At 35.0% G+C, this 17,884-nt stretch overlaps 1 protein-coding gene across 1 annotated transcript; it reads left to right on the top strand.

Annotated features, from left to right (window-relative positions):
* Positions 1-1,126: 1,126 nt before the first annotated feature.
* On the top strand, positions 1,127-5,628 carry LOC142619975 (chloroplast envelope quinone oxidoreductase homolog). The gene is made up of 4 exons (XM_075793392.1): positions 1,127-1,326; positions 2,818-2,959; positions 3,707-3,798; positions 4,614-5,628. Exons 1-4 carry the CDS (start codon positions 1,261-1,263, stop codon positions 5,301-5,303), a joined length of 990 nt encoding a protein of 329 aa, XP_075649507.1. The 5' UTR covers positions 1,127-1,260; the 3' UTR covers positions 5,304-5,628.
* Positions 5,629-17,884: the final 12,256 nt, after the last annotated feature.

Raw genomic sequence — 17,884 nt, forward strand, 5'->3', positions numbered from 1 at the left:
TCTCATTTGAGCTAGGAGAGATCAACTTAAACCCAACCAATTATTCAAGTATTACAAATTATTTCCCAACTTATTTAACACAAGTATGATATGGTAAAGCGTGGTAAATAAAAATTGTGAATTCATGTAAAAGTGATAGGCAACAACTTATAATCTACCACATCAAAATTGTAAATTAATATGTGCTTCAAAAATCACTTGTTGAACAATCCCTTTCTATTCAAATCTAAAATGACTGGCAGACCTACCTAATTTTATTTTTCTAAACACACGACTTGATTGCTTACTGGGTCTTAATCAAAATGTCAATGACTTAACAACATGCACAAAGTGACAAGGGATGACCCCACAGGTCATCATTGAAGATCGTGTCCTCTAGTGGCCCTTTGGATCACAGCCGGTATGGTAGCATATGCTAGCTGATTAAGCTATTTAATAAAAAATTAAAAGAGAGACAAAGAGGGATTAAATTAACAGCTATTTGATATCAATAGTACTACAGATTTCCCCATTTTTTCACTCAATCAAAACTTGTTGAAGTGATTGATTGGAATGCGGAAAAAAAATGGTAATTTATTGATTAAAAAGTTTTCAAAATAATTAATTATTTTTTTTCTAATAAAAAGTTTTTATAAGTATTCATTAAATTAATGCATTTACAGCATCTGTTGGTGGACAGAAAAAAGTTGATTATTTTACAAATAACCATTTCATTTCGTTGCAAAATCATTGGGTATAAAATTGAGAGTCTTCTTAGATTTAGCATGAGTTTGCGTTTGACTGATCCTATCGCACTGTTTATGAACTAGTCAAGTTGCACAAAACACGTGAATAGTATTTTGATTTAAAAAATATTTTGCTACTGTGTTATCAGCAATAAATTTTCAGTTTTCAAGAAATAAGCGGTATCCAAACACACCTTTATTAATATCTTAATATCTTATGCTCATTTCATGCCAATACTCATTCTCTTACGTTTTACAGCTGCTGTGATGGTCATGCTAGAACTTCTCATTAAGATAATATTACATTTTTTGCACACTACCCATTCCAAAGTCAATGGCGTGGTGTTGTTATATAAGAAAATCCAATAATCCTAGTTTTCTCAACTTTACTATCACCATTTTTACACGAAGTTCTCGCTCTACTATAAAGCCACCCCAAAAATTTTGAACAGAACTTCTATTATCTAGTCCTCTTCTTGTCCTACCTCACATACATACAAAATCATTAAGCTTTCCTTCTGTAAACTGAGAGACTATGGCAGGCAAGCTTATGCACGCAGTTCATTACACTAATTGTGGTGGAGGACCCAGTGATTTGAAGGTTATTTCCATATCCATTTCTTTAATTTTTCATGTTCTATAAGTAATTCATTCGTTTTTCATATGAAGAAAGTAAATTATCTTTCATTAGTTCACTTAGATTTCTTTTCTTTCCCCCCCCCCCCCCCTCTCTCTCTCTCTCTCTCTCTCTCTCTCTCTCTCTCTCTTATTTATAAGTTTTGTTTATGAGGTTCTTTCAAATTCACAGTTTGAAAACTTTTATGTTAATTTCTTGTGATGGCTGACAAAGAACTTTCAGTTATGGAAGGGTTAGTTTGTGCTTTTTCCTTCTTCTTTTTTCTTTTCAGAAAAAGAATGTAATTAGTGGAGGGAAAGAGTGTTCGATTAAGGGACTGTTTGGAATCCGTTTATTTTGCTAAAACTAAAATTTTTTTGTTAAAAGTACTATAGATAAAGGTAAAAGTTAACTGAAATAGTACAATCGGACTCATGAATAGTACCAAAAAGTACAGCAGAGCCCATAAATAATAGCAAAAATAAACTAAATAGTAAAATAAGCTGACTTTTTTTTAAAAGAAAAATAAGCTGGTTTTTTAATTTAACGGCAAACACATATTAAATGATTAACTTTATCATTTCTTATGACGTAAACTTTTAAGATAATTAGTAATTTATTATGATGTCATAAAAATAGGTCCTTAATTCAAATTTTATCTCCGTCTTATGTTCATTTTAAAAATTAACCATATGTTGGGTCCCAATTAATAAGGACAGTTTAAACTCACATATATGAACGAAGAGTGTTAGATTAAATAATTAAATTCATCATTTCTTCGTAAACTGTTTAAAATGATTAATTATATGATAAAAACATTTCTTAGGTTTTCAGTTTTTATTGTCGCTCAGTTCGGAGGATTTGACTTTTTCTTTCCTTGTCACCATATTCATTCATTGAGTAGCTGGAAACGTGCATACCCATGTGCACACACTTAAATTTCTCTTTTTTGATCACAAGGGAGGTTTGGAAACTTTGCCAGTTTGTTGGTTACTTGTTTCATGGTTCATCTTAATTTCAAGTAAAGACATGCAATGTTTCGACGTTATAGTCGAAGTTGAAGATCACTTTTGAAAATGGATAGCCATTTTCTATATCTGCTTCATGTTGAAATTTTGAGAAAGGATAAAGGGGAAGACTGATTAAGGTTAAGCTTTTGAAGTTTGAACTAAAGAACTAGTCAATGTTTCAAGGCAGAGTTGATGAAACATTGTATCGTTGAGCTTGTCACTTTCATTATGCTCATCTTTTTTCAAGAGCAATAAAGCTTTACATAAAAAGCTATATTAATTAGTGCATTTTAGTAAGTTTTGGGTCCAATTTACCATTGGTTAATTGTATAAAATACGGAAGAAAAGGGAGGGATTTTTTTTCTAATTTTTTGTTTTTGGGGTATGAGTCCATCAAAATAAACTTAAAAATGTACAAAAATCTAACTTTTATTGCAATTTACTAATTATTTAATTGCTGGCGCAGTATGTTGAAGTCCCACTTCCCACTCCAAAAAAAGATGAGGTTTTGATTAAAGTGGAAGCAGCCAGTCTTAGTCCTATCGATTGGGTGATTCAGCAGGGCGGTTTGAAGCCTATGTTTCCTCGTGAATTACCTCAAATACCTGGTATTTTTTTTTTTATTCATTTACCTGGATTTTACTACGTATCTCAGAGCTTATAGGATTAAACTGTTAGGTTGTGGTGAATTTAATCAACCATTATTATTCGAGTTCAAATTACTTTCTCTGATACAATAATAAATTATAATTTTTTCTAAAAATTTAAACAAGTAAGAAAAAAAAAATTAAATGTAACTATTTAACCGTTGATGTGTTTCCATACATTCATTAACGTCTATAGGTTCTAGTTTTCTCTCAATTCTAACACTGACTTTGTTAGAATAAATAATTACACAATTTTGTTCTCACTTCGTATCAACTCAAGTTTTTAAAGCGAAAGGGTAATTATTATATATCAAAACAGGCCATTTTGTATTTGGATCCACTCATTGAAGGGAAATCTTGAACTCAAATATGAAAAAAATGCTAGAATAATATTTAAATAATTAAGTTTTCGACCTTTCAAAATGTTTAAGTTTTGGATAAATGGTAATTTATGTGACTTACTTATAACCATCAAATACTGATTAGGAGTATTACCCCAAAAATGAGTTGTTTCTTGTATATTAAATTTATTCAATTGAATGTCCAAGTATCATGATAGTTAATTGTGTGTTCTAAATTTTCTGGAAGAATTGCAAAATTATTCAATTATATATATGAGTTGATTCAATTTTTTTTTTTTTAAATAAAATTTATTTCTTATTTTTTAAATTTTTTTATTATTGATCAAGATATTCTTTGTTGGAACAGGTACTGATGTTGCAGGAGAGGTCGTTGACGTTGGATCAGGAGTCAAAAATGTCAAACCTGGTGACAAAGTCATAGCTATGCTTGGTTTTGCTGTTAAGTCCTCGTACTTGTTCCACTAATTTCGTTAATGGATATTTTTTATTTCAGACAGAAGGTTACTTTAAGTATGTTTGAATATTGTTTATTTGTTAAAAATTGAAAATTTATTACTAAAAACACTGTAATAATTTTTTTTTAAATGTGTGAATAGTGCCTGGGACCCAAAAATGCTTTAGAGTGAGCGTTTTTGTATTTTTGACTGGGTCGTGAATAGTGATGGGATCCAGCCAAAAACGCAATAATGACCTCTTCTTCACCGCATGTAGTTTCCAATTAAAAAAAAAAGAAAATTATATAATAAAATATTAAAAAAAAAAAAATTCTCATGAGGAGGGCTACCTTTAAAATGAATAGTTAATGTTACAACTTAGAAGTTTTACAAAAAAACTACATGTCGGATAAAGATTCTATATTCTACTTTTAGTATTAAATATTATGCTTTACATACCAACCCGAACTTGTCATGACATGTTTTTTACTTTCTTTTTTTTTTAATATAACCAAAGTTTAAAATGAATTGATTAAATAAAAATGAACATGTGACATATTATAATTGATAGAACATAAAGTGAAACACTAAAAATAAGACAGAAGATTTTAATTTATACATCATTTTCTGTTATGGACTAATTATCTGAGCTTTAGGGATTATAAGTAATGTTGGGAAATTGCATATGCATGCATATAGCAAATCCAATTGTGCTGAATTTACATTTAGCTTGATGATTATATGCTTCACCAGCACCATACACACACACCTTAGTTATTGATTCAAGTACATACATCTTCGCATTTTATGCATTGACAGAATGGAGGTGGACTAGCTGAGTTTGCTGTGGCTAAGGCCAACTTAACAGTAATTAGGCCATTAGAAGTTTCGGCAACTGAAGGTGCAGGCATACCGTCTGCTGGTTTGATGGCTCACCAAGCTCTCACCGACTCTGCGGGTCTCAAGATTGATGGAACCGGAAAGCCCACAAACATTCTCATCACTAATGCCTCAGAAAGTGTTGGTAACTATGCAATTCAACTAGCAAAGCTTGGAAATGCACATGTTACAACAACCTGTGCACCTGAACACATTGACCTTGCCAAGGGCTTAGGTGCTGATGAGGTTGTTGACGAAACCACCCCAGATGGGCAAGCTCTGAAAAGCCCATCTGGTAAGAAATATGACATAGTGATTCACTGTGGAGAACCAACTTCTTGGTCAACTTTTGAGCCTCATTTGGCTTCAAATGGAAAGATATTTGACGTAAAACCTACACCTAGTTCCATTAAGGCTTATGCTCTAAAGAAACTTACTTTCTCAAAGAAGCAGCTAATTCCAATTCTCTTAAGTTGCAAGGCTGAGAATATGGATTTTCTTGTCAAGTTAGCCAAGGAAGGGAAGGTGAAGACAATGATTGACTCTAAGTACTCGTTGAGCAATCCTGAAGATGCTTGGGCAAAGAATGCTGAAAACAAAATTTTTGGGAAGATCATTCTGGAGCCTTAGGCAATTAAACGCATCACATATATGCCTCGATGATGAGTTGCTGAAATTTGTGTCTAAAATGTTGTTCAAGGGCCACATAAATGTGTTTAAGTACACTATTGCATTTTATTATGTGTAATTTGTCTTGTATGTTGCTTTGACTTCAATATTGCAAACGTTGATGTTTGTGTTTCACATCCAGCTTTTCGTTTTGGTCATGTTTGTTCTTAAACGCAGATGTTATTCCTAGAGATTCATTGCTGGGAATAGGGATATTATTTCAAGCTATGAGAACAGTTGTAAAATTAATACTCAATTTTTTAGAAAAAGAAAAATTGCAATTCTGGCCTCAATGCAGATGAGCCAGTGTGTTCGGTCGTGTTGTTGGGTCATGGTTAGGCATTTTTCTAGACCAAACCAAACTGTTTTTTTTTTTTTTTTTGCTTTATTTAGCCTGGGAATGGCAACGGCGAAAAATAAAGTACCACAAAAAAATACAACTTTTGCCACAACTACCTCGTGTGGCTGATTGTGATTAGTAAAGAAAAAGTAATGAGTTCATTTGAAAGTGACAAGTAGTTATTGTGTAGGAAAATTGCAGCAAAAATTGTGCATTTGTGGTAGTAGAACTCTAACAAATAACAATGGGCAAGGTGGGGTTTGGGTTATAGGTGTTGTGTCCTTGCCCCCTCCTCACTTTGTGGCAAGAGCGAGACTAGTTAGGTGACAAGAGGGTGAGTTGGAGGTATTTTGTCGTCCTAAATGAGGTGGCTTCGACATTAGTGAGATAGAAATGAAAGTAAGCATGACGGTGTTAAAAAAGAAAAAACAAGTGTTTTTTTTTTTAAGATGAACCAAATATCATTCATTCATGAAACAACAATTGTCAATGTACAGAGCTTCTAAATTCTTCCAACCATACAATTTCATAATCTATATGTCTAGCATACTATGCTAATGAATGGGCAACGGAATTGGCACTCTGCTTAGCATAACTAACAGAAAACTCTTGGAAGCTCATTGCCAAACAACACATATCCTTTGAGATACTAAAATAATATGTACAAAATATAAATCATAAAATAATATATATAATTTTAAATCATATGTTTAACTAAAACATATATATCCTTTCTAAAAAAAATAAATAAATAAAACATATACATACACACACATTCCGATATTCGGGATGTAGAAAACCTGTGTACAGATTCATAAATAAATAAATAATTTATTAAAAAAAAAAGTGTACAGTACTGCAAGTGCAGTGGACCTCGAGTCGAATAAGCCTAAATTGGGGCAATTTGTTTCAATCAGGGCCAATCAATTTCGAGCCTTTTTGTTGGGCTCTTTTTGTGTTGTTGGACTTTTATTGTTTCATCTTTATAAGTTTAGCCCTAAATGATAAAGTTGGACCTAAAGTTTCTAAAACTAAATCCAGAACTGAATTTTCCCATTAATTATAAGAGCACTAGCATTTAGAGATGCAAAAATAAAAAATATATATTTTACATCCTCAAACAACACTTTATCTATTTTATCAACTTATTTTACAACTCACTCAATATCTCAATTCTTATTTTTACATACAACCTAATAAAATAATATAAATTACCTAACAAAATAATAAAAAGTATTATTCTCTCTCTCTTTCCTTACACTCTCTTTTTTTCTTCACACACAATCACAAAATTTAAAAAAAAAAAAAAAATCTTTACAACCTATGAACAGTAAGGTTGCATATATGCAACCTTAGTGAAGTTGCAAATTTTTTTAAGTATACAAACCCAGATGAGTGGGTTTTAAGTGTCTTGGATTGTAAAATAACAATTGAGGGTGTTTACAGCCCCCAATGCTAATGCTCTTATCAACATATAAAATATATATTTTCAAAAACAAAAAAAAAAGCCTAAAATTGAAAATTAAATATTTACAAATTCAGGAATGGCGACAAACAAAGCAAGATCTCTTTGGGATGGGAGTGAGACATGTTAGAAGGAAGGGGGGCAGGTTGAAGGTACTTTACCATTCTAAATGAAGTGGTTTTGACATTAATGAGATAGAGATAAAAGAGAAATGAAAGTGACAACAATGTGAGTGCAAAAGGGAAAAAAAAAACAAACAAATGTTTTGGGGATTGCAATAGAATATGTACAAAATTTTATTACAAGAGGATAGGTACAAAAAAAAAATTATATATATTTTAAATATTTATTAAAAAAACTGTGTAAGATAATGCAAGTTAAGCGGAATTTTTGTCATCCCTGTTTACAAGGTAGACACCGAACAAGTGAAGTGGGCCCAAGTCAAAACGGTCTAAATCGGGGCAAATCAATTTAATTAGGGCCAATCGATTTCTAGCCTTCTTGTTAGGCTCTTTTAGTGTTATTGGGCCTTTTATTATTGGATCTTTTTAAGTTTGGGCCTAAATATGCTTGGATTTTCCTATCAATCACATTGAGTCTATAAAATATACTTAAAAAAAAACAATTCTAGCCTAAAATTGGAAAGTGAATATTATAAACAAGGGTATCTTACAAAAACTTTCCTTGTAGTTTAGGAAAGTGATACTTAGACCCTTAACTTAATGGAAATGCCACTTCCATCCCTTAAGTTTTGAACGAAATCAATGAATTAATTATTCTGTTAATACTAGTAATAGAATATTTTAAATTTTGAAAAATTGGTGAATTGTTTGTGTATTAGTACTGTAAGAATTTCAAAGGGAAAGAGAGAATTACTAGAGGTAGATGACCTGTAGATCTACTAGGAGTTGCTATAGGAATTGTGTTTTTTTTTTTTTTTTGCTCCACAAAGTGTTTTTATTTATTTATTTAAGTTTCATGACAAGAAAAATAATATTTAATCTTAAAATCTTTCACTTACTATGGTTAGGTTTGGTTAAATGGAATTTTTTCAAAAATTAGAATATTATGTTACTGTTATTATAAAATGATTAATTTATTGACTTCTTCAAAATTTTAAATAACCAGAGACCGAAGTGTCATTTCCCTTAAGTTTAAGGGAGAAGTGACTTCTCCAAAGTCCAAATCTTAAGATAGGTTTTTGTGATTTACACCTCAAAAATATATTATATATAACTCAAATTCCCAAAGTCCTAAAATTCACAAATTCAGTCCAAATTCACAATGAAGGAAAACTTTTCAAGAAATGGAAAAATATTGTGCATAAAATGACTTATTTTATTCGAATAATTATTTATAGGAAGTGTACATAGACTAACTGGGGACAACCCGAATACGAATAGTATAGCAACAAACCAAGGATCGAAGGACTTGTACTATTCCCTCACATCCAAAGAGTCATTTATTTTAGAAGTAAGCTATATATGACATAGAAAGGTAGTGTCACTTTTAGAACTGCATGCATATGTGTTTTTGGCAAACTTATTGTAATGTTGATTAGGCCCTTAGTGATTGCTTGTAATGTGGCTTTCTACAGAGTCGGCAAACATGGAACTCGGATCCTTTGGTGTGCCAGAAATGCCAAGAGGGATTTTTGGGTGCTTGCCGTAGGGACAGACCTAGGTGGGGGCCCAAGGGGGCCTGGCCCCCTTGGTTCCAATTTTATATATATATATATATATATATATATATATATATATATATATATATATATATATATATATATATATATAGTTATTATATGTTTAATTTTGTAGTTGCCCCTTCCAAAACCTTAGGTCTACCCTTATACCTCAAGATGCCTAACTAGCCTTATCTAAATTGCAATTATCCAATCCAAAAACTTAACAAAAACATTAAAAACATTCACAATGGTGATTGTATTTTATAAATAAATAAAAAACTATTTTACTACCAAAAAACCAAAAAAATTCATGTGTTATTGGAGAAACTAAAGTTAAATTTTTTGCAACTACAATAAATAGGTATAAATACCAGTTGACTGTAGCAAGCTGTTAAAAATAAAATACAATATTTTATTAAGATTATATTTCTTCCTTCAATTAAAAAACTCAAATCCTCTCTCTTCTTTTATTATTTTAATGAGTTGTTTATATTATTTTAGATGAAGAGATAAAAAAATATATATAACATTTGATATTTGATATATTGTAAAGTAAGGTGGTAAAATAGATAGAATAGCTTTTTAAGGTGCTAAAAGCTAAAATTTTTAGCACCACCACTTTGAATACTCTAATTCAACAAAAAATAATAATAATAATCCTAGCCAGTCTAGTATTAAAAAAACATTATTTTGTTTTTGTTTTTGTCTTGCTGGTAAATGATTGTATCTTAATATATTTAGAAACAACGATTTTGAATATTTATAATTTTTTTTATAATATATGATTGTCTATTTGGAGTTTTTTTTTTTTTTTTTTCCTTTATACTCCAGCCACCTGTAACTTAAAATCTTGGGTCGTACTGCCTGGCAATTGTGGCATTAAGTTTGAGGGCTTGACCAAAGTTGGGATTGTTGGCTTTGTCAATGCTGGAGTTGCATCCAAAATGTGGCGAGCTGCTAGCCTCATTTCCATGCTTGAGAGTGGCAATGCTAAAACCAAAGACAAAATGAAGAAATGCTTATAGAAAGCCATGACTAGCTTATACCTTTTTTTTTTTCTTAATTAAAAGATTGAGCAACTTCTATATAGCATGTGTTTTTTATTAGCAGCACATACCAATTAGGTTTTTATAGAGAGAATGTGTTTGAACTTTGAAGACTCGATCTTAAGGATTTTTAAGCAAAATTGTAAAGTTAATGAGTTGTCACCACGGAATGGTTTAGAAAGGATTGGTTACATAGTTTACCTTCTTCCCTTGGATTGGTTACAACATCAATTATAAACCAAGTTAGAAGGAGAAAATGGACATTTAACCCTTTCGCCAAAATTTTTCAGCAAAATGCCCCATATTTGAAACTAATTTGGGAAATACTCTTGTATTGAAACTCAATTTTCTAAAAATCGAGTTTTAATTTAAAACTTGATTTTTGGACAATCAAGTTATAGCAAACTAAAACTTTTTTAAAAAATAATAATAATAATTTGGTACTCGAGTTCCTTGAAAAAATTCAAGTGGAACTCAAGTTCCATGAACTTGAGTAGTTTACATGGTACTCGAGTTTAGGGAACTCGAGTACCCAAAAAAAAAAAAAAAAAATCCTAAGTTTACGTTCACTATAACTTAATGTTTCAAAAATCGAGTTTTACATGTCGAGTTTTACATGTAGAACTTGATTTTTAGAAAATCGAATTTCAAAACAAGGGTATTTCTCTAATTAGTTTCAAACATAGGGCATTTTGCTAGAAAATTTGTGCGAAAGGGGTAAAACCTCATTTTGGCCTAAGTTAGACAAATAGCTTCAACTCACGTAGGGCACATTATATATTAGCCCATCGATTTTTTATTTATTTATTTTTTATTACTTTTTTGAGAAAACTACTGATGGGTCCATTTCATAGTTTTTTTTTCTTTTTTTTCATAGTTCAATTTTATAATTGGACACAAACTTAACTTGATCCTTTGAAGCATTTAAAGCGTCTGCCAAATTTTCTTTGGTTTTTTTTTCTTCTTATTTTTATTTATTTATTTAATGTTGTTAAAAGGAAATGGTTGACGTGTCCATATCGTGTTAGCGCGAGTGCACTGAAGCTAAGCCTTATCCTTGGTAGAACTCCCTTAAACTTCTTTCATATGATAAATATTTCTGCATATTTGTCTGTTATGTGCGGATTATCCAAGCTTTAGGTTTGGCTGGGGTGATTTTGGAAGAGATGGAAAATGGAAAGAGAAAAGTGGAGATAAAATAATATTTTCATGTGTTTGGTTGTGGGAGAAAATATGAAAGAAAACTAGTGAGAACTTAGTGTTTTCTCTTCAACCCCACCAATATGCAATCTGCCAAAATCAGAAGAAAATTAGAGAGAAAAGGAGGAACAAACAGTTCCACCCTTTTGGAAACATTTGTCTTCTTCTTGTTTTTTATTTTTATTTTTATTTTATTGAGTTATTATCTTCTTTTTCTATTAATTCTCATTTGTTTGTTTTTGTTTATTCATCTGTTTTGGCTTTTTTTCCACTAAAATTTTTTAATTGAGCTCCGTCAACAAGCTTTCACAAATTCGTATTAACAACTTCATCTTCTTCATTGCACTCTTTTATTTTTCTCTTTGGGCCGTGCTTTTGCTTAGCCAGAGTGTGACTCCGTCTATCTCAGATATAGCCAATATTTAATGGGATATTTCTCACTCTTTCTTGGGCTCTTCATGAATTACTAAAGCCCAGCTCAAGAATTTGTCTTGAATTGGGTCTAATTTCATAGGGATCCTAGCTCGGTGGGATTTTCACTATTGGGCTGAGTGTAATGAGTATTTTGCGACTTTTTATTATTATTATTTTTTAATGGTAAGTATTTGGCAACTTAAAATGTCTATTAGTTCACCCTTATTTACGAGGAACTAAATTCTAAAACCACAATCAATTTTACATTTATTTTCACAACTATTTAATGTGGCTAACTATGAGTAGTAAAAAAATGTGGTGGATTCATGTGAAAATTATAAACAACCAATTGCAGTCTGTCACATTAAATAATTGTGAAAATTGGTGTGTAATTGGTTGTGGTTCTAGAATAACTCAAATTTTTAGGTCAACTAGAAGTAGAGGTGGCAAATAGGCAGGTTGGGTCGGGCAAGGTTCAGGTTGAAAACTGGTTTGAGTTAAAAAAAAAAAGAGTCATTTTAAGTAGGTTAAAAATAGGCTGGGTCAATCGGATTGCAGGTTAGATCAAGTCAACCCAGATTTTTCACATGAATTTTTTTACTAAAAAAAATATATGTACTTATGACTTAGTAAGTCATGCAGCAAATTACTTAGTGTGAAATACATAACTTGGTTTGAATTCATCACCCATATCAAGAAAGAGCTCAGGTTAATAAATTAATACTTGATCAATAATTATTAAATTGTACAAAAATCAAAATAAATAGCTCAAACACAAAGGAGACTAGTCTACCCTTTGAAAATCTAAAATTAAAACTAATAAACAAGTTTCACTACTATACAATATCAACATTCCAAAATATAAAACAAAATTACAAACACCCAATTGGATAACTAATTTGACAAAGAATAAAAACATATAAAATAAAAAATAAAAAACTTAAAAACCAATCTTATATCTTGAAAATTAATGTTTAATCTTAAATACACTGTAATTGGCACTCTTTTGGAATATACATCAAAATTTGATTGTTTATTTATTTAAACATGGTCATATTATGTTATTGATAAGCAATATACACTCCATAAAATATCATACTTTATTTTTAAAAGCCTTTTATTTTGGCTATCAATTGTTAAAAAACATGCCTAAGAGTTGTCTCTCTAGCCATGTCTCCCACGGCTGTCATCTCAGCCTTCATTCAAGAAGAAGGACGTGTGCGGCTGCCAATATATTACACCAGCCGAGCGCTCAAAGGAGCGAAGGAAAGATATCCTCCAATGGAAAAGTTGGCCTTCGCCATAATCACAACCGCCTGCAAGCTCAGACCATATTTCCAAGCACACACAATAGCCATCTAGGCAGACAAATCGCTGTGGAAGACAATGAATCATCTAGAAGCAGCCAGACACTTGGTCTTATGGGCAATAGAGCTTAGTGAATTTGACATACAATACCGGACGAGGACAACGATCAAAGGTCAAGCCCTTGCAGATTTCGTTGCGGAGTTCACGACAAAGATTGACAGAGACTCAAGAGCACTCCCTTGGAAAGTCCACATGGACAGGTCTTCGAATCGTCGGGCTGGTGGAATTGGTGTTGTCATGGAATCCCTTGAGGGGGATCTAATAGAGTGTGCAATCCGCCTTCAATTCTCGACGACCAACAATGAAGCCGAATACGAAACGCTGCTAGCGGGCCTTAACTTGGCCAAAACAGTAGGTGCCTTTCCAATAGTCATCTATTGCGATTCCTAAGTCGTTGTAGGACAAGTAAACAAAGACTACGAGGCCAAAGGGGAGCATATGAAGAAGTACTATAACCTGATCAAGGAAGGAGTGGGTGAAAACTTTGAAGCAAGATTCATGCAAGTCCCAAGGGAAGAGAATGAACACACCAACCATCTGGCCAAGGCGGCGTCAGCAGAACACATGGCTGTTGACAGTAAGGTATTATCCTTCACCCAATACTCCCCCACCATTGATGAAATTAGTGTACAGGAAATCACAGCGGAAGGCAACTAGATGACTCCAATCATCTCCTACCTGAAGGACGGTTCACTCCCCAAAGATCGCAGCGCATCCCAAAGACTAAAAGTGCATTCATTACATTTCGTCTTGATAGGTAATGTCCTATACAATAAATGTTTCTTCCATCCGTACCTACAATGTGGTCCTTGACGAAGTAGATTATGTTATGAGAGAAATCCATGAAAGGGCATGCAGAAACCACTCGGGGGCACGGTCGTTAGTTCACAAGCTCATACGGGCAAGATACTACTGGCCCACCATGCAGAAGGACACCGAATCGCACTTGAAGGCTTGCGATAATTGCCAAAGCTTCAACAACATCATCAGGCAATTGTTGAAATAGCTTACCCCGATAACTAATCCATGGCCATTTGCCTAATGGGGACTAGACATAATGAGACCTTTCTCAATAGCGACTCGACAGCTCAAGTTCCTTGTAGTAGGAATTGACTGCTTCACCAAGTGGGTGGAGGCGAAGCCTCTAGCCATTATCACTAAGAAGAACATATGAGGCTTCGTATGGAGAAATGTTATATGCTGGTTCAGTATCCCCAGGGTTCTAGTCTCCGACAACGGTAAGCAATTCGACAATGAGGCCTTTAGAGACTTCTACCAGTAGCTAGGAATCAAGAACCATTATTCTTTGCCTGCTCGCTCACAAGCCAACGGGCAAGTTGAAGTTACAAACCAATCCTTACTTAAAATCATCAAGACTCGGCTTGAGAGGGCAAAGGGGATATGGCCAGATGAGTTACCAAGTGTCTTCTGGGCGTACAGGATGATAGAGAGAACACCTATGGGAGAAACCCCCTTCTGCTTAGGATTCGGAAGCAAAGTCGTCATCCTAGTAGAAGTGGGATTAACAAGCTTTAAAGTAGCACACCACGATTAAGGGAAGAACAACGAAGTAATATGCTTACAATTGGACCTTCTAGATGAAGTCAAAACAGCAGCCGGACAACAAATGACACGTTACCAAGATCCCTTGGCTAAGCACTACAACACCAAAGTCAGACACAGGCACTTCGAAGTGGGAGACCTTGTGCTCAGGAAAGTGACGATAACCACTACAGACCCCACACAAGGCAAGTTGGGCCCCAACTAGGAATGACCATATAGAATCGTTGGGTGTTACAGGGGGGCACCTACCACCGGGAGATGCTCGAAGGATAAAGGCTATAACACCCCTGGAACACCGAACACCTAAAGAGATACTACCAGTAGTCCAAGAAATACAAACTATGTTTTTTTTTTTTCCTTTTCAGTTGATTCGTTAGTTTCTTTCAAGTTTTGTTGAACCCCGTAGAGCCCGTCAAGCAGCTTATCTACATTATTTATGTATTTTAATGAGAAGAACTATTCAATGATCCTTTTTTTAGCTTCCTATATGTAGTGACGGGTATGTTGATTAAATTATTGTAAGTCCTACCTATGGGGTGGACGAATCCTCAAGGATGCTGATGGGTGCCTTGACTAAAGAAAAAAATTATAAGTCCTATCTATAAGGTGGATGGATCGTAAGGATACTGACGGGTGCCTTGACTAAAGAAAAAAATTATAAGTCTTATCTACAGGGTGGACGGATCATCAAGGACACCGATGGGTGCCTTGACCAAAATATTCCAAGTCCTACTTATAGGGTGGACGGACCCTCAAGGACACCGACGGGTGCCTTGACTAAAGAAAAAATTTCAAGTCCTACCTACAGGGTAGACAACTCGTCAAGGACACCAACAAGTGTCTTGTCCAAAATATTCCAAGTCCTACCTACAGGGTGGAAAGACCCTTAAGGACACCGACGGGTGCCTTGACTAAAGAAAAAATTCAAAATCCTACCTACAAGGTGGATGGATCATCAAGAACACCGACGGGTGCCTTGACCAAAATATTCTAAGTCCTACCTACGGGGTGAACAGGTCCTTAAGGACCCCGACGGGGGCCTTGACAATAATATCCTAAACCCAACCTATGGGGTGGACGGATCATCAAGAACACCAACGAGTGTCTTGATCAAATCATCTTAAGTCCCACTTATAGGGTGGACGGGTGCCTATTTCTAAAATAGGCGGGTCACCTTGAGTGCCAACAGGCACATCATAGTATTGAAAAACAAATGACGGTCAGAACATGTGGCAAACATTACAAAACGAATGAAAGGATGAAATCTTATCAAAACTAACGGTAATGGTTGCATATATAAAAATAAAAACAATCGTCTTAAACAAACACTTGTTATATGTGCCAAAACAGGGCACCCTGGCTATTCTGAAATTAGATTTGAAAAAAAAAAGGGAAATAGATAAAAACAGAAGTAAAAATGGATCAAGCGGTGGGGGTAGGGTCGACCTTCTTTTCCATCGGACCTTCCAACTTTGGCGGACCATCCTTCATAAGCTCTGGCTAGGCCGTCTCTCCCTCTGGGGTGTCGTTGTCCTCATCCTTAATGTCATCAACCTCATCGTCAGCCTTAAGGGTCATGCATACGGTTGTATCAATCTGAACAGAGGAAAAGTCCACATCAAGAAATAAGACGGTCATCTACTTTCGAAAGTCCTCGAAGCCTTCGCCGTATTAGAAGCCCAGAAAGTTGAAGAAGTCCTGGGAGTCCTTTTACCCCTCGAAGGCATTAGCTTTGGCCTTCTCAATGCTTTCATGGAGGGATGCCACCTCTGCTCTAAGGACAACATTGGCTTCCGTCAACTTCTCGGCCCAACGGATAGCCCTGTCGAGTCTCTTTACCTCCGCCTTCAAGGCCACCACCTCTGCCTTGAGTGCTCACCCTTCATCCTTGTACTTTTTCAGCTGCTCAGCGTCACTCTCCTGCCAACCCCTCAGCTGCCTAACGACGGCCTCCTGAACAGAACACCTAACCTGAAGTTCTTGCATCCTCACTGCGGCCTGAAAAAAGACGGACATTTAGCATACACGATATAACAAAACAACATCTAAAAAGCTTAGACTCACCCTCATCAAGTCATAGAGACTGGAGTCCCCCAAGAGCTCTGTCTCATGCTCAAAGGACTCATCAAGATCCGATTCCTTAACGAGTGAACGGGTCGTCCGGACGGCATGCTGTATGTCCTTCACTAGAAGAGGAACATATTAGGGCCGAATTAAAGAGGGACGAGGCCATAGGCTGACATCAGACCCTTGCCTACCCTATGACGAGGAGTGTCCTGCTTGTCTTGGGCGATGACTAAGCCCAAAGCAACGGTGGCAGCGGTACCTTTCTTGGACGGACGATCCCCGTCGCCCTAAGTTTTCCTCTTTTAGGTAGTCTTAGTGGTGGGGGCAGAGGAGCTACCACCTGTAATTTGAAAGGCAATAGCCTTCTTCATCGCCAGAGCTCTTTTCATCCCCAAATCCATTTTCTGAAAAGCAATGTGTTAATAAAATTGAAAAGAGATGGATCATATACAAAAAGTGAGGTACGAAGGGATAGGTAAGTCTACTTACATCAGCAGGATTGAACGTCCAGTCTTCTTGCTTCAGTCATTGGCACGGGACCACCACAGTAAGCGTGGAGGGTGCCAAAAGTCACAAGTTTCTTCCAACTCCTCTATGCCAAGGATACCTGCTAGACTCGTTCCAAGAAATAACTCTGTTCCGCAGTAATTACCATCTCCACTTGAGCTGATGAAACAAAACAAGAAGTAGGAGTTAGTAAAATAGAAACCAAGGCTTTGTAAACAACAGAAGAATGAAAATTGACAAAACACAAAATAACAACGGTTAGGTCCTACGCTAACGGTAAAGCTAAACGACAGGTAACTTACCACGCTCATCCAATACCCCATAGGTATTGTCAAACGCTACCACACTACCTCATTCTTCGAGCCTGCACACCCACTCAGGCCCTTGTACGAAGAAGTACCTACCCTTCCAATTACGGTTAGAGTCAGGCACGCCTGTCACTAATTTTCTAGACATCTTACGTGCCGCAAAATTGTAGAAACCCTATGACAACGAAATTTGCTGAGACTTGTAGCAAAAGAAGAACTTGTCTAGGGTAAGTTGACGGTGCCCTCCATTCATTTGACCCCATATCACCTTGGCACCTATAAAAATCCTCCAGGCGTTGGGGTATATTTGGCTGATGGATACACCAATGTAATCCAAAAGCTGACGGTGCAGCGCCGTAAAGGGCAGCCTTAGCCTGTGTAAGGACTAACAATGGATTCTATGAGTAATGGTTGAATTAGAGGTCAACTTCACCTCTAAAACAAGAATACATAAATAGGGGAACATGAAGAGATAGAAGGGATAGGAAATAGAGAGACTGAGAATGAGAAAGAATGATCCAATTCCTTATCCAATTGCTTAAGTGTGCTTCAATCCTACCCGTACCCTTTTATACATAAT

Source organism: Castanea sativa, chromosome 12 (genome assembly GCF_040712315.1).
Source record: "Castanea sativa cultivar Marrone di Chiusa Pesio chromosome 12, ASM4071231v1".
In the NCBI taxonomy this organism is placed as follows: Eukaryota; Viridiplantae; Streptophyta; class Magnoliopsida; order Fagales; family Fagaceae; genus Castanea; species Castanea sativa.

Bases quoted from the DNA above. Each gene is read 5' to 3' on its own strand.
- LOC142619975 (XM_075793392.1), top strand. From the start codon at position 1,261: ATGGCAGGCAAGCTTATGCACGCAGTTCATTACACTAATTGTGGTGGA. The intron at 1,327-2,817 runs GTTATTTCCATA...TTGCTGGCGCAG, and splicing joins GAGGACCCAGTGATTTGAAG to TATGTTGAAGTCCCACTTCC. The intron at 2,960-3,706 runs GTATTTTTTTTT...TTGTTGGAACAG, and splicing joins TGAATTACCTCAAATACCTG to GTACTGATGTTGCAGGAGAG.